This window comes from Lepidochelys olivacea (genome assembly GCF_965140295.1).
Source record: "Lepidochelys olivacea isolate rLepOli2 genome assembly, chromosome: 7".
In the NCBI taxonomy this organism is placed as follows: Eukaryota; Metazoa; Chordata; order Testudines; family Cheloniidae; genus Lepidochelys; species Lepidochelys olivacea.
This window is the reverse complement of record NC_140417.1, coordinates 64668790-64691360: the sequence shown is the minus strand read 5'-3', so window position 1 is coordinate 64691360 and position 22571 is coordinate 64668790. Positions and strand designations below refer to the sequence as shown.

General features: G+C 40.5%; 1 protein-coding gene across 7 annotated transcripts in view; it reads left to right on the top strand.

The window, feature by feature from the left end:
* The window catches only part of KCNMA1 (potassium calcium-activated channel subfamily M alpha 1), an 841792-nt gene that overhangs the window by 557885 nt on the left and 261336 nt on the right, over positions 1-22571 (top strand). For all 7 annotated transcript variants that reach the window (XM_084634497.1, XM_084634500.1, XM_084634499.1 and 4 more), the window contains exons 4-5: positions 2958-3051; positions 5500-5611. In XM_084634497.1, coding sequence (XP_084490623.1) covers positions 2958-3051; positions 5500-5611 — 206 coding nt within the window. The remainder of the gene's footprint in view (positions 1-2957; positions 3052-5499; positions 5612-22571) is intronic.

Genomic DNA, 22571 nt, shown 5'->3' with positions numbered 1-22571 from the left:
GTTTCTCTTGATTTACACCTGTGTCAGTGAGTAGAAAATTAAGTATGCCATCGTTCAATTCCACTAAATTAAAATATTCTGTATGTTTTTTATATTCCTAAAAATAACTCCAGTGTAAAAGAAATAATTCTAACATGATCTCATGCCTCCTGGAAATATGAATCCTGCCCAGGTACAGAGGGGAGAATGGAGCCTTTAGTATGAGCTGACCAAATTGTTTTGTTTCTAAACAAAATGCAGCAGTAACTCTGGGACTACATTTTCCACTTGGAGTACAGGGAGATAAGCACAGCTCCCATATTGTTACTGGGAGTTTCAAGTCTGATACTTTCTTCATATTACACTGAAAAGATGCCCCTTAATGTTTTATTGGCTGAAGAGAAACGGAAAGAGTGCTTATCCCTGGTTCCTTTAAGATCTCCATGCATAGCTGTTGGACATGTTCTCCTAGGCTGACCCTTTGCAGGATGTCATGGTGAATTCTTTTGTACAGTTTTTTTCTTTTTCATGGACTATATACTGTTTGTAGACTTGAGGGAGAAAAAAGGAACCTGTGGTAACATTGTATTTTCTATAGCACGGGGGAGGAAAATGGTTACAGTTAGGAGTGGTATCATCAGCAACATAGCAAAGTGTCATGGCCCAAAGGTAAGGCACCATGGATGACAAAGACCGAACCCTACATCATTCATTCGGGAAAGTCAAATTACTGTGGAATTCATATTTTTGGAGTAAATAGCTTTCTTTCCTTTCCATGATCCTGCATTTCTGATACAAATGATTTTCAACAATAAAAGTGAAAGGACACCACATTTGTGTACAATGGAAGTAATTTTGGGACTAAAAATGAAGGACTTGAAATAAGGGACACTTGAGAGGTATGAGTAATAGTGGTGGTATTTATATTTTGATAACACCCAGAGTTCTGAATTTTGCTAAGTGCTGCAGAAACACGAGAAGCCATGGTTAGCATTAGCTAACCTGTACAAATCTTATGGATTTCTGGAAAGGACAGTGGTACAGAGATGCAGGCATTAACTGCAACCCTGGCTGACTTCTTCCAACAGCAAGCACTCTGAACACTACGTGGCAGGGGAGGGGAAGACAATAGGCCTGATTATTTTTGTCTGGTGTTACACCTGTGTAATTCCATTGATTTCAGTGGAGTTACTGCTGATTTTGCAATGATGTAACTGAGAGCTAGAGGTCCTCAGACCCTGTGTTGGTGCAGCATAATTTGTCCTGTTTCTATTGTACTTCCTTTGGGTTTTGTTGCTATGGTACATAGTGACTCAAATGTATATCCTGCCTTGTTATAACAAGATCCTTTACTCTCAAAAATGCCCTCACACAAGGTGCACTTACTGGTTCTTTGCTTACATCCTCCCCTTCTTTGTAACTAAATCTGTATGAGTAGAGTGTCAGATGCAAATTTCAATACCATAAATTAATTTTTGGCTGTTTTTTTCTTTCTCCCTGCTTTTGTAAATCAGTTTTTTCAGCTATAATATAGGTAGTATGTTTCATAATGTTCACATCTTAGCAAAACAGTCTTTCTTTATAAACATTTTGAATACAGTTTCCTACAGCACTGAGGTTTCTTAAAACACTAGGCTACTGTATGTCAGGGAGACTTTTGCCATATTTTTATGCATCTAAAGTCAAGAGAGGGCATGCCATACTTAACTTGTTTGACCTGTAGTGTATACAAGAAATGGAGAGAACTTGACTGCATGCTAAAATGACCTGGTAGCCTAGCTAATTTCTTTTATGCCTTAAATTAGGTTACTGACATTCATAATGCCTAGAACCTTGCTTGTTGAGCAATTCAGCATCATATTTGCAGAGGTACAACTATACTAACTGGTATTACACTCAGTGATTTATTTGCACTGGGGAAGCCAAGAAAATTCTGCATCTCTATCTTAAAAGTGTGTTTTCCAAGGTTCTAAATGATCGAGAACTTTCCAGCTAGGAAGTTTATTTTCCCCTTCCTCTTTATATAACTATGATGATTAAATGATCATTTGCTATACATATTGGGACATGCTGTTTACCTTGGTCTGCAACTTGAAGACCTTTCTGTGGCTTCCCTAATCTGATCTAGGAATTTCAAAAATAAATCACTTAATTATATACATAGAAAAGATCTCCTTCCTTACCTCTCTGAGCCTGTAGATCTAAGTATGTCATATAGTACCAGTTTGTATAGAGTATGCTTTGGAGTTGGACCTACCTTACTCTTAATATAATATGCTAGAATGTGCAATGTCTGCTTGCACACACAAAGGTAATTAATTAACCTGCATGCAAAAATTAACCCTTAGAGTACTGCTTCAAATTCCACAATTTTGTTGTTGTTTAATTTTACTAGTGGGCTATACTGCTTTCCTACTCAGGTCATAGTACTGTACATAAAGTATGTAACTAGCCATGTTAAAAAAAATCTTTATGAAAACAAGGAATCCTATCAACACAAACTCCCCCAGGTTGCTAATGGGTGATGTATTCATAAGCAACTAGAGTTTTTAAGGTTTTGACATTAATTTGAAATGTTTAATGTTTCAGTGTAATTGTGTGCCTGTTAGATTTAGTTCCTAAACTACTGTAGTTGTTAAATAAAAAGAAGTCAGTTCTTTAAGGGTTAATGTGGAGTTAGGGGATCCCAAGGTATTCTCCTGCTTGTCTTTCCTTAAGATGTCTGCATGTTTCTTTTCAGGTAGTTACCTGAACATGTGAGCACTGGGAATGAATGAGTGACTAACTGAATGAATTAAATGTTCTTTTTGGAAATGCCTGCTTGTACTTTACAGGGGGATGGGAAAACAAAATGGTAGCTCCTACATTCAGGCCTTTCTCAAAACAAAGCAGGGGGGAAAAGAAAAAAAAATAGTTTTTGACATTTTCCACACACTCTGATGCCACTAGTTTATTCAATTTCTTTTTCTTTCAAATAGCCCAATAGAATCCTGCCAGAATTTCTACAAAGATTTCACGTTACAGATAGACATGGCTTTCAACGTATTCTTCCTACTCTACTTCGGCTTGCGTGTAAGTACCTTGAATTATGTTGAGTGGTTCAGGGTAGGGAATGCAATGATTGTACTTGGAGATTATTTGACAGCTGCCTAACTCTTCATTGACAATTGATGCAAGAAATTAACGTGGTTTCTGAGACCTGTAAGTAAAGATTTTGGCTGAGGGCTGAGAGCCTCTAAGTAACAGCGGTGAGGAGACTGGGTAAGGGGATTGCAATTGACAATGTAGACTACTGCCAATTCACTATCATCTGATACTGCACAGTGGCCAGTGTGGAATTTGATCTCAGTCTAGTTCCCAATGCACTGATGTCTACATCACCAAAACTGCCCAACAACTGGCATTAAACACCCATCCTTCTTGGCAATCTCAGGCTGAGTGATTGAACTACCCTTGTGGTCCTCAGTGTGTTTGCTCCAGTTTAAGTTTCAGGTTGGTGTGGTAGCATGGGGAAGTTCACTGCTGCATCCTGTTTCTGCAAGGCTGTCAATCTAGCACCTGTCCGAAGTGCTAGGTTCTTAGAGAACATTTGATTTTGAAAATGTATCATTGGTCGCTTTCTTAAAACCCGGTCTCTTTAATGGGAATCAAGTTGGGCATCCAAAAATCAAAGTACCTAAAATCACTAGTCATTTACAAAAAATATTTGGGCCAATTGTACCCATAATGCATGCTGGGGTTTTTGGCTAAATTCAGGGGAATGGGCTTTGCACTAGAAATTAACATTACTTGTTGCTAGCTGTGAGAGCAGAAGCAGTGGAAGTTTTCCAGGACTGCATGGCTACTAATGCTGATGGGAGAACCTGAAAAGATTTGAAGGTCTGCAAAATTGGGCTGGAAATCTTTTAAACATGCTGTGATGAGCTTTCCTCTGTATCCTGTTTGTGGTTCACACAGTGTTTTTTTTATTTTGGCATGTCTGCTTTTGTTTCTTCTCAGAACCTGGAAGTGCAGCAGTGTTTGAGAATAAAAAGTTAAGAAAAAGTTTACCAATGTTTTAGGAACCAGTAAAAAATTTGGTTTGTGATTTGAACAAAAGGTCTGGGTTGGTTGTTATTTTATCTGTTCAGTTTGACCTGGGCTAGATACAGTCATTAGCCCTTTGATAAATAGATTAGAAAATATTGCAAATACTGAAATGATCTATACTTCCCACATTCTGCATCACAAATACATAATGGAATGTATGCCAAATACTAAGATATGATTATTTAAGGTTTTTAAAGGTGACCACTATACCATCAAGATATTCTGACTCCTTGTCAGAATAGATTCAATACACAGTACCTGTAAATTGCCAGCAACTACAAATTCAGAGGCGTCCTAATCTCTTCTTAGGTCTGTGACACATTTTGCACACAGAGAATCATTTATGCATGTATTACCCATGCTGATTTACGCTGAGTATGGAATAAGTTTTTACTCAACTTGAGTAAGGTGGCAGAACTGGCTTACTAGTGAATTTGCTAGATATATAACAATTATTTCCTACCTGAAGTTCTTTCAGTATAGTCTGACAGACTAAAGTGCTTTTGTGAAGACTTACTGGCAAGTTAAGTTATTTGAAGAAACATTATTTAATGGTACCCTTCTCCATCTCTTCCCTCTGAAATAATGAAATGCAACTCACAATCGTATAAATATTCCTATATCTACAGCTCTAGAAGATGAGTCCAAACACATGCATGCATCCTATGTAAATTCTTAGTCAGCCGGCATCCAAGTTTGCTGCAACGGAGAAATAATGAAGACAAAACACAAATTTAAATGAATTACCAGATAGTCAGGCAATAAGGCATGATAGAGCTATGGTTTTCAAGAGCTAATCATGGCTTTGGGAGGCACAAAATATTGCCAAGTACCTCACTGACGGCATGCAAACACTTGAAGCATGATAAGGATTATCCCAGGAGTTTATCCTGCTGCATTTATGGAATTTGTTTGAGAGCTATTAATTATTTAAATGAATTACCTTCACCATACTTTCACAGCATTTCTATTCAATACCATTATAGTAAAACCAGGGTATTTTGCAAACAGCAAACTCCATTTGAATGAAGTCTCATTTACAGTTTGACTTAACGCCCCCGCCCCACTGCCCCTGTGACTTTTTATAAAAAAAAGATTACCTGAAATAATCTTGCTAAATGCTAAAAGAATGATTTGTTGAATCTGTCTCCTCGCAACAAGTCTGAGAACTCAATGCATAAATGTTCTTCATTTCCCTACTTGATATATGGCCTCCCTTTGTTAATTTAGTTTTGCCAGGTAATGTTGTCAGGTAATAGTTTTATCCTCCAGATAAAACCACGGTCTAGTTGTGATTGATCTGAGGACACTAAATGTTGCTCCACTAACTCCTAAAGTAAAACTGGAACTTAATCTTTAGAAAGGAGAATATTGCACACAGATCGATCCACATGCTTATAAACTGATTCTTTCTCCCTTTTCTTTTTCTAGTTCATTGCAGCCAATGACAAGCTGTGGTTTTGGCTGGAAGTTAACTCGGTAGTAGATTTCTTCACAGTCCCTCCAGTGTTTGTGTCAGTGTATTTAAACAGAAGTTGGCTTGGTAAGTAAATGGCTTTTTCATTTTAATCGCTGATATCAAAACACACACACCAGGCCCAGTTTGACAGAGCAGTTCTTCGTCCTGCACCCCAAGTAAGTGAAGGAATGTAACAGATGTTGTCTTTGCAAGCTGTCCATTTCAGCAGACAGGTGGGTTATATTGCATGGGACATTTACCAGGCCCATTTTGCTCTTTATACATAAGTTCAATTCCCTAAGAGAGGTTGTGAGAGATACCGTGCGACATTTGCATGGCAGTGAACACCAGCTTGAAAGGAGAAGCGTCTGAGATTAGGCTGCTTTTTTAAAAGGTAAGTTTGATTTAATTGTCACTGCTCACAACCTGGGCAGACAATCCAAAGCATTCATTTATAGACCTTCATTGCCATAAATAATCATTGACCTATACAATAATGAAATCAAAAACAGTTAAAACTTGAACTAATCTGGCCCAACTCACTTGAACAATGGGAAAGATTCTGATGTTGTTGGTCTCATCTTTTGCTTAGGAAAGACGGTTAAGGGTGTGGAGAGAACAATAAGGTGTTGAGTAAAAATAGAGGGCACAAAATGAAGCTGAGCAGTCAGGGTTAAAAAGAAATATAGAGAAAGAATGGGGGAAAAAGCAGAGATGGCAAGAGAAATATTAATGGAATTAATGTGTGCCAGCCTACTATTTGGAAGCTCTTCCATCCTTAATACAAAACACAGGCTTCCCCTTTAGTTCAAATCCTGAAGTACTTTTTCAGGCAAAGCTCCCAGTGAAATTAATGCAGTGATGGTTACCATTATTTTTAACAAAGGGACCCCCCCACACAAATAATTCCCACTTTGCTCTGTGATAAACCACATGCATCAGGAGTGCATGTGTTTATAGAGAAGCTGAGTGACATGTACCCCATTGTTTTGGGTCATGGACAAGAACAAGATGGTTGTTTGATGGTTGTTGTCCACCAGTTGTTCGCCATCTGCATCTGGCTCTGAGTAACCCCAGTGAGTGCGGTGGCTGTTGAATTCATCCACATACACAGCTAGGTGAGTGAGAGTGGGTAAGACTGGCTCTTCCCAGTTCACACGTGGTGGTTATTTGCAACCTGGAAGTCAGCAACCTGAATGGCGTCACAGTAGTTGGTCAATGACAGTGGGGCAGCATCAGAGATGTCTGAGAGAATATATGTTGCTCGAATGTATTTAGCATGTGCAGTGTGACAGAGCCGATCAAATTAATTGATGGCCTCTTTTTATATATATATTTGGGGTCTCTTGTAAATAGACAATGTCAACGCTGTGACGATGAGTGATTTAGCTGATTATATTGTGCTTGGATGCCAATGTTTAGTTGGAGAACTCTTAAAGCTGGATCAATGACTAGAAAGCCTGGGGATGGCACCACATTCAGGGTGATGGCTGGAAAATGATCAGAATTCAGTGAATCCATAGAATTTGGTCTGCTAGGTTGTATCATTAGCTTCCCAAGGGTTAGCCAGGTACTGACGGGGAATGCAACATGAATGATGAGCCAATGCCCCCCACTACAAAGGGATGATTGTTTTCACTATATGTTCTTGGGGGCAAGGAGAGCTTGATTTACTTGGGGTGGTACCACAATCTAAATAATAAATAGTAATATTAGAGAACTCATGCACTTTCTACAGTTTTTAGAAACTAGTTTTGCTAAAGCAGACATCATTTTATAGGAAAAGTAAGTTAAATACTGTATGAGACTCCTTCCCATTAGGTAGGGAGAATCGTCCCTGATCCAGGCAAAAGCATTTGCCCCCTGATTGTTTTTTGCAGTCTCACTTTTGCCTGTTGCCTGGCTACATCTTTTTGAAGGCTCTCCTTCCCTGTTCAGTGACCGAACTTGTCTGTGAAGTCAGCCTAAGGTTTGTGTATAATGTTCAATACTCTAATCCTTCACTAGGTCTTCTTGTGTCTTTTTTTTTATTTTAGAGCAGAAGGGTCCTTAATGAAAGAATTCACTCTGATTCATCAAAGTTTCCTGCCAGATCTATCATTTACAACCATAACCTCAGCTCCTTAAATGTTGTTCCTAGATGCTGTGTTAAACAAATAATGTGCAAATCCAGCAATATGTGTTAATGATGAATTTTTGTTACCTTCCATCCTTTAGATCGGGGTGGGCAAACTTTTTGGCCAGAGGGCCACACTGGGGTTGCAAAACTCTATGGAGGGCCAGGTAGGGAAGGCTGTGCCTCCCCAAACAGCCTGGCCCCCGCCCCCTATCCGCCCCCTCACACTTTCTGCCCCCTGACTGCCCCCCTCAGAACCTTGACCCATCCAACCCCCCCTGCTCCTTGTCCCCTAACCGACCTCTCCCGCGCCCCCAACCAACCCCTGGGATCCCACCCCCTATCCAACCCCCCTGCTCCCAGTCCCCTGACTGCCCTGACCCCATTCACCTGTCCGCCCCCGACAGGCCCCCCAGGACCCTACACCTATCCAACCACCCTTGTTACCCATCCCCTGACCGCCCCCTCCCCCCCGCAAACCTTTACCCCATCCAACCGCTCCCTGTCCCCTGAGACCCCATGCCCCTTATCCAACCCCCCCGGCACCGGTCCCCTTACCATTCCACTCATAGCAGCATGTCTGGCAGCTGTGCTGCCCGGCTGGAGCTAGACACGCTGCCACTCCACTTGGCAGGAGCACGCAACCCTGCCGCCCAGAGCACTGCCCGCGTGGGGGCATGGCTGCAGGGGAGGGGCTGGGGGCTAGCCTCCCCAGCCAGGAGCTCAAGGGCCGGGCAGAACAGTCCCGCTGGCCGAATGTGGCCCACGGGCCGTAGTTTGCCCACTTTTGCTTTAGATAGTTGGTTCTGCCTAAGGAACCCAATTATGGTACAAACATTTTTTTTTCCTTTTGCCACAACAAAGCACTATTCCAATAGCCCTTTGCAACTCCCTGGCAGTGTAAAGGGACTATGATGCTGACATAAGCAGGCAGTGGAAGGATTCCCCCAGCACAGGAGAATTCCCAAGCCCTAGGTATAAAGGGTAGGATGTGGTAGAAGGGGAAGTATCCAGAATGCACTGTACACCAGTGTTTCCTGAACTGATCCCTGGCTTCCTTCAGGTTTGAATGCATAAAGGAAGGCTTCAAGCCACCTTTGCCCTTCTTCATTTTACTCCAGCTGTACTGAGTGGACCTCTGGCACAGCAAAGGATATTAGTTACCAGGTTAACAGATAAACTCAATGACCCACTAGGGAATATCTCTATTATTTAAAAGTTAATCCAGGTTATACAAATGGAATGACGTTCAGCATTTTATCACACCCTGATGTTCATCCCAACAATCCAAACGTGTTTTTTCCTTAGAGTGATGTTTCCATGGGCTGTAGGATTTTCAGATACAGATTAACAGGATTCCCTTATGTATAGGAGGTATACGGAAGGGCACATTAATGTGGTCTGTTTCATTATTAATACATCAGGTATTTCCAGTTGATTGCACTGCACTTTCGTGTCATTCAGCTGAGGTGAGTTCACCTAAGGTAAAGATACTGCTGGGATCAGATATGACTTCCTGCAAATTTATGGTGCCATCTCCTTAATATCACTAGAACTGAATAACGTAGCTGAATAACGTAGCTGAAGTTGATGTACTTAGATCGATTTACCGTGGTGTCTTTACCGCAGTGAGTCGATTGCTGCCGCTCCCCCATCGACTCTGCCTGCGCCTCTCGCAGCACTGGGGTATAGGAGTCAACAGGAGAGCGCTTGGAGGTCGATTTATCACATCTAGACTAGATGCAATAAATCGATCCCTGCTGGATCAGTCACTGCCCGCCAATATGGTGGGTAGTGAAGATATACCCTAAGTCTCTGTGAATGAGGCAAAGGGAAATAGACAGATGGACAGTATAATCCAATTAAAACAAAACAATAGAAACCAAACCCCTCTTAACTCAGGATTAAACTCTGTCTCCAGAGAAGTAAACATTCATAGCAAGAACTGAAATATAGCCCCTTACATCATGCATTGCCACAGTCATCAAGATTAAAAAAAAGGACTCACATGATCTTAACGATCCATAGCTTATTGTTCAGTTATAGTGGGAAGCCAGTTAGTTTCTTTCCTCCCCTCCAGTGGTCTAGAAATGCCACATTAATGGAGAAGCAGCATCAATAAAGGCTTTACTTTTTTAAAAACAATCTCTGGAAAACATTTCTAAAATAGTTTTACTATGGATGTGGCATCGTCTATGGAAAATACTTGCTGGTGTGGGTTAGTGCACAAAATATTTATCAGCCCTCATTTGGAATGAACTGCATGACTCATGCATTTGTCATTTGTGAGCACTGGTATCCCAAACGTATATCGATAAAACCTTTATCCTCACCACATCATCATGGATTCCTTCTCACTCTCTTCACCTCTAGTTCTCTTTCTGTCTGTCTTTCGTGCTAGTTTATTTGCATTTCATTTCCTGATTGTTATTTTTGAAAGGAAAGTTGGAGTAAGGTGAAACACAGTGAAGAAAAAAGTTTTATCATATCTGGAGCCAATCAGTTTGAACAGTGTATAGGTTGGGTTTACTTTGTCAGTCAGTGGAGTTGTACCAGTTTTTTCTAGGGGTTGATTTAACGATAATAAGATCACAAATATTCCTGTGTTTTCTTTAGGGAGGTTCACTTCTAGTTTTCATCTTAGAAAAGGAGACTCCCTTGCCATTTCTTCCATCCACAGTTTTAGAAGCAGTCATACCCGTGCTAGCACCTTCATGTGAACTGAGGTCATGCTTCATAAAATCCTCAATATTTCTAGCATAACACTATACCAAAAAAATGATGATGGTAATAAAAGGGAAATTCTCCAGTCTAAGCAAACACTTCTGTGGAGAGGAGAGTCTTCCCAAGGAAACAATGCCAACAAAAAGAACAGTTTGGGGTTTTAAAAAATCATTTTACAGATTATTTCAACCAAATGACTACAGTGCATTGTAATGTGTGTAGACTGTATTTCCAGTTGTAGTGAAGCTAGGTTGAGAATGAAATTGTTCTGTGAAAACAGTGACATCAGTCTTAGAGGGCTGATTCTTCTTTAATAATTTACTCTCATTTTGTAACACACAAGAGTTGTGCTTTATCCAACACAGCTAAATTTTCAACCCTGAAATCCTCATTGCTTTGGGTGGGCTTACAATATGCTGAATTAAATAGCATTGTAAAAAAATGAATACATTCCAGTAATATGTTGAGCAGTGGTTTACAAAAATACCACACAGTATTTAATACTTCTACTTCATCCTCTGTGATAGGAAAACCACGTTAAATGTCTGAAATTGCCTTTCAATCATAAAGCTATAGATGTTAGGAAAAAAGGAAGGTATTGATTCTAGTTGGAGCTTTGTGTCAGAGTTAATTGCTCAGACAGGATAGTATTGATGGAGGTGGAGTAAGCAGATAAAAAGGAATCTAGCACCAGCTGTGGCAGTATCCGTGTTTGAAGAACAGCCACAGTGAGACACCATTAGGACTGCCATCATTTTAAATAAAGCCTAAGCATTTTATTGCTTTGATTTCTTCTCTGGTATTCTAGAATCATAGAAGTTAGAGATGGGAAGAGCCATTAAATCATCCACTCCTTTTGCCTCCCAGTGTGGGAGTGTTTTCTATAATGTCCCTTCTGGTAGTAAAAGTTCCAAGTGGTGAAGACTATTTCTTATATATATTCTATTATAATTCTAATATATTCTACTATTTTTCTTCATAGTCAACCTAAATTTCCCTTTCCCTAACTTTTAATTAAATTATTCCAAGCTATGTACAGTACCCCTTTGGCCCAGCCATTGAATTGTCTTTCCTCCTTTGGTGTTTAGACACCCTTCAGACATTCACAGATTGTTGTTATTGTCCCCCTTAGCAGTAGTTTGTCTTAGTTTTTTAAATCTTTTTTAATAAATCTAATCAATCACTTGCTGCTGTTGACTGAATTCACCCAGAATTCAATACAGCCAATTTTTCTGCTGTTGTAAATTAAAACTCCACTGAAGAAAATGTCTCAAGTGGAGCATTGTCAGTTGTTTGCAGGTATACCAGAGCTGTATGGAGGGACTGTAACTTCCTTACTTCAAGAAGGGATACATTTGCCTGTGTAGCTCAAAATTGCATTTTTGCTGCCATATTGAATGGGAAAATCTGTATCTGGAACTTGGCGAACAATTTTCAATGAACAATTTAAGTAGCAGATTTACCCCTTTTCTGTTCATAAATTATCCACGAACAGACTTCAGTTGTTACTAATTTGTCCATTAGTTGCAGTTATGGAATATGTTTCATGCAAACAAATTTCAGCCTGTGGCTCGCTCACAGATTATTGGCTGTGAACTATTCCTTTGAGTATTTGCAATTTGTGCCACTTAAGTGGTCACAAAAGTCATGTGGTTTTGCCTTTGATCCTTGACTGCATCACTGAACCAAATATAAACAGTAGGAGGCTTTGGATAAATCACTTCTGACTGTTTGTGTGATCACAAAAGTGAGATGATTTGTAAAACTTCTTTCTGTCAAAAAAAAATCGCTTCTGTGACTATGGCAGAAAGAGATCAAGAGTGCATGCAAAGCAAGCATTAACAGGAAGATGTAAGATAAAGGGCGAAACTGTGAGCAGACTTTGCTCAGTGGAGGCATGCAAGAAGCCTCTTTTTCACCTGTGCCAGGGCTGACCACAATAATAGTTCCTGCAAGCAGTTCCTCCAGTGAACAAGTTGCCATATCCCTGGACCAGCTCACAGAGCATCCGGGGTAGTAGCTTGCATTAGAAAACTCCAGGGGAGATTATGCTGACGGGAGGGGACTACATACTTCCTACATAAGACTGTATGTAATTTGCACCATTTATCCTAAAATGACTATGTATCAGGTGATCTGCAACAGGTGTGAGCAGACTATGGTAAAGATAGTGACTTGGTGACTTGTAAATAAAATAACTTCTTGAAGAATGGCTTTTCAGACCATTGATGCAGTAGGTTTGAAGGAGAGGTTACATTGTATGTACACAGCCACCTTTGAAAAATGAAGTAACTGTTGTTTTGTTTTCCCTGAATACCAAAAGTTATTTTACATTAGGGACTTGTTTGCCTGCAACATTTCAATTAAAATAAATAAAACAAACATGAACTTGTTTTTGAGTTAGCAACGGGGAGAAAAAAAGCAGTAAGAATAATTGTTCTGGGTGGGTTTTTGTGTGTGCGCGTTTTTTTTTTGTTTTTTTTTTGGAGAGGGGAGTGGTTTAGTTTTTGTGTAAACCATAGTACTATCATCTGTGGTGTTGTTTTTTTTTAATTAACTAAATTTCTAAATGAAATGCTGTTTTGAAACAATAGTTTTGAAAATATCAAAACAAAATTTTTAGACTTTTTCTAAAATAATAATAATAATAATAATAATAATTTTTTTCCACAAAACATTCACTGAATTCAACCCAAATTCACAAATTGTTTCAGTTGTCATGAAACTGCATTTTTGACAAACTATTAGTCAAAAAAATTTCACTCACCTCGATGCATGTTTGTTTCTGTGTAAATTTTGCAAAGCAACAAGAGCCCATCCATGTTTTATATTTCTTTCCTGAGCACATTTTTATAAATCTCAGAAAATATTCTTTTAGATGGGATTGTGACAGCACCTAAAATATTAGTGGCCAAATAAAATCGCAAGGATAATACGTGAAGAACTGTGAGCTCCAAAATGTTTATTTTTGATCTGATGGCCTAATAATCAGTTTCCTCCAGCTCCTGTTTCTGTAGCCTTACAAAAACTCACTTTCTTTTCATCATAAATTTGCTCTCATTTTTTAGTGCTTTTGTTGGTTAAGTATTGTGCATTTCTGCCATCTAGTGACCAAGAGGAGGATTGAAAACACTTCTGAAAACCACTGGTTTATGTTTTCTAAATAGATTCTACAACATTTGTAACAAGTAACTCTAGAGAGCAGTTGTAATGTATCCAGTTTATTTGTTTATATTTTTAAAAGCATACTGCCAAGATATTTGGAGTCTCAAATTTAATTTCCTTAAGGGAAGTCCCATGTATTAGCCTTGGAGGACCATACATCATATCTATGTACTGTACCTTTCTCTCTTATATAGGCACAGCTGTTTGTGTACCTCAGACAGTTTCAAATAGCTACTGAAACTTTTATTTAAAGTCTTTCTGAATGCCCTCCATATGCTGCAACTTGGAAATAATATGGCATTGAAAGGAGTCTAATATCTCCATATTATATTGCAGACCATATTTTTCAGCTTTCCTCATATTTTTTTAATAGAAAAAGATAATTATGTTCCTTTAGGAAATATTTGAATGTGACTAGACAAACATAGCTCCAAACTAGAAATACAGATGCTTTCAGTTCTCTACCACTTTAGCTTGTCTTAAAAGAACAAATGCTCTACTTAAAAATATGCTAGTGCCCAAATTCTTACATGTGCAATAAGAAAAAAAATCTAACAAGGCTTTAACTGAATTTCTAAAATTGAAATTGCAATTATAGATCTAAATATGCAAATCATATTAAAATACTATATTGTGATTGTCAGAAAGTGATTGGAAAGAGGAGACTTGAGGAAATGAAGCGGGCAGTATGTATTGCAAAGTAATTCAACAGCATCTTTCATGTTTGTTTCTTTTTATGTCTTGTATATCTTTACATTCTGTGTGGTTTTAAGATGGAAGATATTTTGACATAATTAAAGTTTGAACTGATTTTTGGCATCTAACATAAAATTAAGTGAAACAGGTGTTTGAATACAATAATTGTCCAGATTTGAGCTGGAAGTGAAGCATCAATAATTAACTCTACTTTTGTGCCAAAATCTGTTATGCAATAAAGGAGCAGGCATATGAAATGCAACCGAAGGATTTAAATCATGAAGTTGCTCTTTATTAGCCTTGTAAGTATTGTTGTTTTCCCCATGTCTCCAGGGAAATAAGTTAGCATATTATTATGAATCTGTAAGCCCAAAAGACAAGTGTTACTATATGTCATAATGCTTTTAAGGAACACTTTAAAATTCTTCACAAAAGCAGAATAATAAGACCAAAACATTTTCTGCCTGTAAATACTGGTGCATATTATTGTTGTCTTGTAATGTCTTTCTCCTCCTCATTCTCAAGTCTCTGTCTCTTGGGTGCATATTCTAGTGGTTACAGAAGGAGACTGGAAGAAGGGACTCCTAGGTTCTGTTTTCCTAGAACTAAAATTGAATCCCTTTGGGAATTTTTGCAAGTAATTTAATTGCTTACTCCTCGGTTTCTGCATTTGTAGAATAATGCTATACGATTTGCAGGACCAGATTCTGTTCCTTCACTCACATTGAATAGTACCTTACTCAGGAGTATTTCCAATGAAATCAAAAGGACTTCTCTAGTACCGCTTGAAATAAGTAACAGTAAAAGCAGATATTAAAGGCCAGATTCTTAATCAACTGGTTCCTGATCCTCAGATGAAAAGTGTTTTGTGCCTTCTGTCTCTTCTCAAGTGTCTCTCTGTCTCTCTCATTGCAGTCTCACATCTACAAAGCACTTACACAGTACAATGCAGCTGGCTAATACAGATACACAGGTTGATAAGGATCTTGGGTCAAACCCTGGAAAATAGAGCACAGCCAAAGTAAATTGGCTTTGACCAAGAAAAATGCACTGGAATATCACAGGACTAGGAAGCTGAATCTACAAGTAGTATGTCCACTTATCGGGAGTCTGCTAGTGTCTCTATACAGGATTTTGGTTCTTATTAGCCCTTCTGTGTGCAAAAACACAGGTGTCACACTACTGCTACACAACCTGACCAATATTTAGTCATACACAGACTTGTATGAAGAGCTGCCACATATTGCTGAACTGTAGATACAAGGGAATGTGGAGTCTATTTATGCAATTGCTCTGCTACTTTGTCTGCCAGTGCAGTAGCAACATAAGTCTCTTGCAGCGTTTTGCCTTTATGTACTTACTCGAGTGTGTTCCAGGTAGAGCTATATTTGCAGGCTTTAAAACTCATTGCAGAGAAGTTTTTAATTATTATTACAATATTAATGGCAAAACATTAATATTACCGTGAAAGCTAGTTTGCTTTAGCTCTTAAGAGCATCAAACTTTTTGTACACACAAAACATACTTGCTTAGATTTTTCCATCTGGCTTGGGAGTGTTTTGGATGCAAAATTTTGCCACAATAATCTTTACTCAAACTTGTAAAATGAGTGTATTTAGCTACAAGAATGATGGCTTTATCCTGGCTCTTGCCATAACGTCTGAGCATGGGAATGATTTATTTCAGAATAGTTACAAGGAAAGAAGTATAGAGAATTCAGAATTCATTAAAATACCTGCAAATATTTATGACTCACATCATATTTAATCCCAATTTGCCAAAACATGGAATTCCTCCCAAACCTTCAGGATACAGCGTAATTGTTTGCCAAAAAGAAAAAAAATGGAAGCATTGATTTTTGCCAGTAACAGCAAATTCAAAAAGCCTAGCTTGCTATATATTTATATTGCTTCACTTCTGCACCATGGACATCTGGGCTTTTTTCAGTTTAGAGTGAGGGAAACAACAAATATGTGTGCTGCAGACACTATTATGAGTGGTTTGGGGGGCTAGAATCCTGGTTCTAGAACTCCTACAGCTACTGGGAGAGCAGGTATAGTAGCTTAAGTGACCCACTACTGATATTAGCAGGTCCATTCTCCACTCTGTGGATCAGCTACACAAGTGCATAATCATTCATTCATACACCCAAAGCCAGTACACTACATGGGACAAAGACACTAAGGAAGCATTTATAAAAGGGGAACTATGGATGGAACAATCTAAGGGAGGGAAGGGGTGAAGACAATAATTACGTGGTTCTGCTGCCTGAGTTTGTAGCATCCAGCTCCTTGTGAGTGTGAGAAGGACTAGGAACAGTGCCAAGTTGATGTTGAGACTGAGGAAGTTGTCATTGTTTTAATTATAAGCTGATGTTTACAATGATGCAGCACTGTCTGTTTTTTAACCTTGAAGGCACAATAATAATGACCAGTTTTAACCAAAAAACATATGTCTTTAGGCCTTAAAAATCTGACAGCTTATGCTTCAATAATTTTTACACGTGGAAATGACTTTCAGCTGCCATTTGAACTCATCAGCCTTAGCTCTTTACATACTTTGCAGTGTGTAACTTCACAGCATAGAGATCCTCCTCCTCACTTCTAAGCCCTGGAACAAATGCTTGCTGACGTAAGTGGATCTCTCATTAATTCAGCAGCAGTTACCTATGGAATTCTCAAGAGTGCTTTGTGTTGTAGGGTTTGGTTTATGTGGCATTAGAAGGGATGCAGAATGCAGCTGAGTCATTTAAAAATATTTTTTGTAATTTTCTGAGAACGAATTAATCATAAAGCAATCCCTGGTGAGACTTAAAAGGCTATAAAAACATGCACAGAGAGCTTGGCATTGCCTAGAGAGGAGCTTTAGTAGATCCCGGTATTCCTGAGAGGAGGCTTAGTAAGATTGCACCTAGAGGAGATTGCTGAGTAAACCTCAGAGGGATCTGAGCTTGTATTTAACTAAGCTCTGATGCTTATAGCAACCCAGTTACTCCTTTCTCTCAGTGTGACCTTTTGGCACTTCCTCATTTCAGCCCTTTCTAGACACAAGCTTCCAAATGCAACAGGCTCTTGCTGCCCTATGCCCAGAACAAATTCCTGTACTCCTTCTCTCCCTTCTCACGTGCGCACACCTGGCAATCTACCAGCACTCATATGACACTCTCTTCCTAGTGAGTAGGTTCCACAATCACTCCTTTTCTTCATCCTGGCTCTGTGACCCCACCTGACAGGCTCCTTCCAGCTCTCCCTATCTCTGCAATAAAGAGATTATTTCCTAGCATCCCAGAGCCCTCCTTCCCATACCCCTAAACAGGATCCCTACAATCCTCTCTGCCTTACTTCGGTCACCACTTCCCCTTGAAACCCAACATCAGGCTTTCAGGTTTACATGAAACTCTTGCTCACTGCCCTATACATACACACCCATAAGCATTGATTCTTCCTCTTTAATGGTTAATAAAGTTTCTTTTGCCATGAATTGTGGTAGCCTTTCTACTGGAGATTGACAAGTACATTTAAATTTTGCATACTCTAGAGTTTCCTCAGTGAGCATTAGAGTCTCAAAGGGCATGTTGTGGTAATTGGACCTTCAAATTTACCCAAATTCTGAGCTCAACTGTAAAAAGTACATGAAGGTTCATAACCTATAATAACAGATGTTGATGGCAAAAGGCAGTGATGCGCTGCCAAAATCTTAACAACGGGTTCCCTCCTCACCCCACGAGGGAGTCATTGCCCACCCCCGCCCCATCCGCCCCCCCTCCCCTGTCCCCTGACTGCCCCCAGAACAGAGCAGGAGGGTCTCGTGGGCCACCGTAGTGGGTGCCCACCCCACCCCTAAGAGCCAGAGGCACCTGCTGGGGGGCGAGGTGGGGAGTCCCAGCGGTGCTTACCTGGGGCAGCTCCCAGGAAGCATCCAGCAGGTCCCTCTGGCTCCTAGGGGCGGGGGAGCGTAGCTGTGGGGGGGGGGGGGAACAGGGGGAGCAGTCGCTCCCCCACTGATCACATCAAAAGTTGCGCCTTAGGCGCTGACTCCCTGGGTGCTCCGGGGCTGGAGCACCAATGGGAAAATTTGGTGGGTGCAGAGCACCCACCAGCAGCTCCGCGCCCAGCCCCAGCTCACCTCCGTTCCGCCTCCGCCTCCTCCCCTGAACGCACCGCCCAGCTCTGCTTCTCCGCACCCCCCCTCCCTTGCTTCCCGCAAATCAGCTGTTTGGCGGGAAGCCAGGGACGACTGAGAAGCAGGCCGCGGCTTCCCACTCAGGCCGAGGGTGGCGGAGCTGAGCTGGGGCAGGAAGCAGTTCCCCTGTGCGCGCTCTTCCCCCCCCCCCCCCCCCCCCGGGGTTACCTGCTGCAGCACAGGCGGCCCAGCTCGCACCCCCCGCCGCCCAAGCTCACCTCCGCCCTGCCTCCCTGGGCCTGAGCGGGAAGCCGCTGCTCGCTTCTCAGCCTGCCCCGGCTTCCCATCGAACAGCTGATTCACAGGAAGCCTGGGGTGGGGGGCGGAGAAGCAGAGTGGGGCAGTGCGTTCAGGGGAGGAGTTGGAGTGGAGGTGAGGTGAGCTGGGGCCATGGGTGGGGCAGAGAGCTGCCGGTAGGTGCTCTGCACCCACCACATTTTCCCCTTGGGTGCTCCATGGTTGGAGCACCCGTGGAGTCGGCACCTAAGGCGCCACTTTTGGCCGGTTAAATTTAGAAGCCCTTTTAGAACCGGTTGTCCCTCATGGAACAACCGGTTCTAAAAGGGCTTCTAAATTTAACAACCGGTTCTAGCGAACCGGCTCCAGCTCACCACTAGCAAAAGGTATAAAAGGGAGACACTGAATTAGTCCAAACTAAAAGGTCTACTGATGTGACTCAAGGACTATGTTAAAATCATTCTCAGTCAGCAAGAAAAGTGTGGAACCAGAAAGTAGGAGGAAAGATAGGAAGTATGCCAAGAGACCACCCTGGCTTGATAAGGAGATCTTCAATGATCTGAAACTCAGAAAAGAGTCCTAGAAAAAGTGGAAACTAGGTCAAATTAGAGAGGATGAATATAAACAAATAACACAAGTATGTAGGGACATAAGACCAAGGACAGGGTAGGCCCCTTACTCCATGAGGGGGGAAAAACTAACAGAAAATGTGGAAATGGCAGAGGTGCTTAATGACTTCTTTGTTTCAGTTTTCACCAAGAAGGTTGGTAGTGATTGGACATCTAACATAGTGAATGCCAGTGTAAATGGGTAGGATAAGAGACTAAAATAGGGAAAGAACAAATTAAAAATGACTTAGACAAGTTACAGAGGGGTACCCATGTTAGTCTGTATCAGTAAAAACAATGAGGAATCCTTGTGGCACCCTAGAGACTAACAAATGTATTTGGGCATAAGCTTTTGTGGGATATACCCACTTCATCAGATGCATGGAGTGGAAAATACAGTAAGCAGGTATAAATATACAGCACATGAAAAAAAGAAACAGATTGACAGAGCCAGAAGGGTACCCAGAAGTCACCTATTACAGGACAGGCCCAACAAAAAAAGTAACAGAATGCCACTAGCCATCACCTACAGCCTCCAGCTAAAACCTTTCTAGCACATCATCAAGGGTATACAACCTATCCTGAAAGACGATCCCTCACTCTCACAGACCTTGGGAGACAGGCCAGTCCTTGCTTAAAGATAGCCCCCCAATCTGAAGCAAATACTCATCAGCAACCACACAACAGAAACACTAACCCAGGAACCAACCCCTGCAACAAACCCTGTTGCCAACTCTGTCCACATATCTACTCAAGGGACACCATCACAGGACTCAACCACATCAGCCACACCATCAAGGGCTCGTTCACCTGCACATCTACCAATCTGATATATTCTACTGTGTGCCAGCAGTGCCCGTTTGCCATGTACATTGGACAAACCAGACAGTCTCTACGCAAAAGAATAAATGGACACAAATCAGACATCAAGAACTGTAACATTCAAAAACCAGTAGGAGAGCACTTGAATCTCCCTGGACGCTCAATAACAGACTTAAAAGTGGCCATTCTTCAGCAAAAAAAAACCTTCAAGAACAGACTTCAACAAGAAACTGCAGAACTGGAATTAATTTGCAAACTTGACACCATCAAATTAGGCCTGAATTAAGATTGGAAGTGGCTGGGTCACTACAAAAAATAATTTTTCCTTTGTTGGTATTCACCCCTTCTTATCAACTGTTGGGAATGGGCCACTTCCACCCTAATTGAATTGGCCTCATTAGCACTGCCCCCCCACTTGGTAAGGCAACTCCCATGTTTTCATGTGCTATTTATTTACACAGGGACTCCTCGTTGTTTAGACAAGTTAGATGTCTTCAAGTCACCAGGGCCTGATGGCCTGCATCCTAGAATACTCGAGGAGCTGACTGAGTAGATATCTGAGCCATTAGCGATTTATCTCTGAAAAGTCATGGAAGACGGGAGAGATTCTAGAAGACTGGAAAAGGGAAAATATAGTGCCAATCTATAAAAAGGGAAATAAGGACAACCCAGGGAATTATAGATCAGTCAGCTTAACTTCTGTACTCAGAAAGATAATGGAGCAAATAATTAAGCAATCAGTTTGCAAACATCTAGAAGATAATAAGGTGATAAGTAACAGTCAGCATAGATTTGTCAAGAGCAAATCATGTCAGACCAACCTCTTCTACTGGAAAATTGTTTTAACGGGCATGTGTCTAAATCTGGAATAGTTTAGCAGTTCGACTGCATCCATGTGCCTTTTTATTTGCTATCCATGACCAGCTGTGAAGTTTGTAGTGTTTAGTTTTTGGTTTTTCATGTGACTATGGAGAGTGGATGTACTTCATGACAACCCCCATTTTCACATGGGCACATATGTGTGAACAAGAATATTTGCTATTCTTTCTTCTTCTTCTTTGTGCATCATTCATCACTTTCTTGCTTAAACATTTTCTGTCAGCCATTGAGCGTAAACAAAGCAATGTGACTTTGGTGACTAAACATGCACCACAAATAGCTCACAACAACCCAGAGGTTGAAAATTGTTTGCCTAATGTATTCAGTGCATACTTAGGAATTACATTCATAGAAATCATATTTGATTCACGAAGAGAAAAGGGGCTACCTTTACATAATACATTCAAAATGAATAATTCAGCCAGCTCTCCTCCTGATGAAGGCATTACTAGACTTTCAGTCCTTATATGAGGGTGTTCCTTGCACACTGTTCTAAGTGTACTATTCTTGAGGGGTTTGGGAAGTGGTATATGGGAATGGCACAACTCTCTGTGTCTGCTGGAACCGTTGGAGTTAGTGGTTTCAGTTGAGTTAAGTCTTTAAACTGTCTTAGAGAAGGGCCCAGTATACAGTTCTGTTCTACCCTCATTGGATCTTGAAGATTTCACCAAATTGTTTGGTGCTCTGTGTACAGAGAGGGTTTTTTCACATAGAAGAGGGGATTCATTATTATTTCTGTGAACCTTTTATATCACTGGCCTTGGGAGATTATTAATAGAAATAAATATGAGACAAGATTAGAGAGTATTAAGTGAATTTTATTTTTTAAATGTTATGTAATGATATAAGCCATTAAAGTGAAGGCAATAGATACATATTGTTATGAAACAGATGAACATATGAATCCTTTTGGTGAGTCTTTAATAAAAAGCTTCTTTTTCAATTTTTTCTTAAAGTATAGCTCAAATATATGGCTTTGGCAGAAGTCCAAAAGCAAAACACAACTACGAGTCCACAGCTTCGGTGCCTCAGGATATTTTGGGGTGCCATCAAGAGCATGAATTGCCTGGTAATAGGAGTGGGGCAGAATATATATTTCTGTAGAAGTTCTGACCATATTTTATTTGAAAATAAATAAGAAATAAAGTAGACAAGTCAGCATTTAACAGCAAGTGTAAAAGGTTACGTAGGGGCTTCTGGCAACATCAGAATTCACTGGCGCTTTGCTCAAATGGTTTATGATGGCACCAGAAATCTTTTGATGGAATTATAGCCCTGTAATTCAGTTGTGTTACATTTATTCTGCAGAACTGTATAATTTTCTGTATCAAGCCAATCAGTTTAAAAAAGCAATTTTTTTTAAAGCAGAAGGGCTGTAAAAGTGTATGGCTTTTTGAAAATCTCATCCCTGGTAATATATTCAGAAAGAGGCCCAGCTGGGTGAAGGCCTGGCCAAAAGAAGATGAATGTGGGGAGAGATTCTAGTTTGGATTACTCGATAGAATTGTTGCCTGTGACTCAAGGGGAATATCGGTTTGAGATTGTCACTCACATGACCAGTCCGAACTGAAAACAGGATAATTTACTAATACATTTAGTTAGCTCCAGTGTTTAG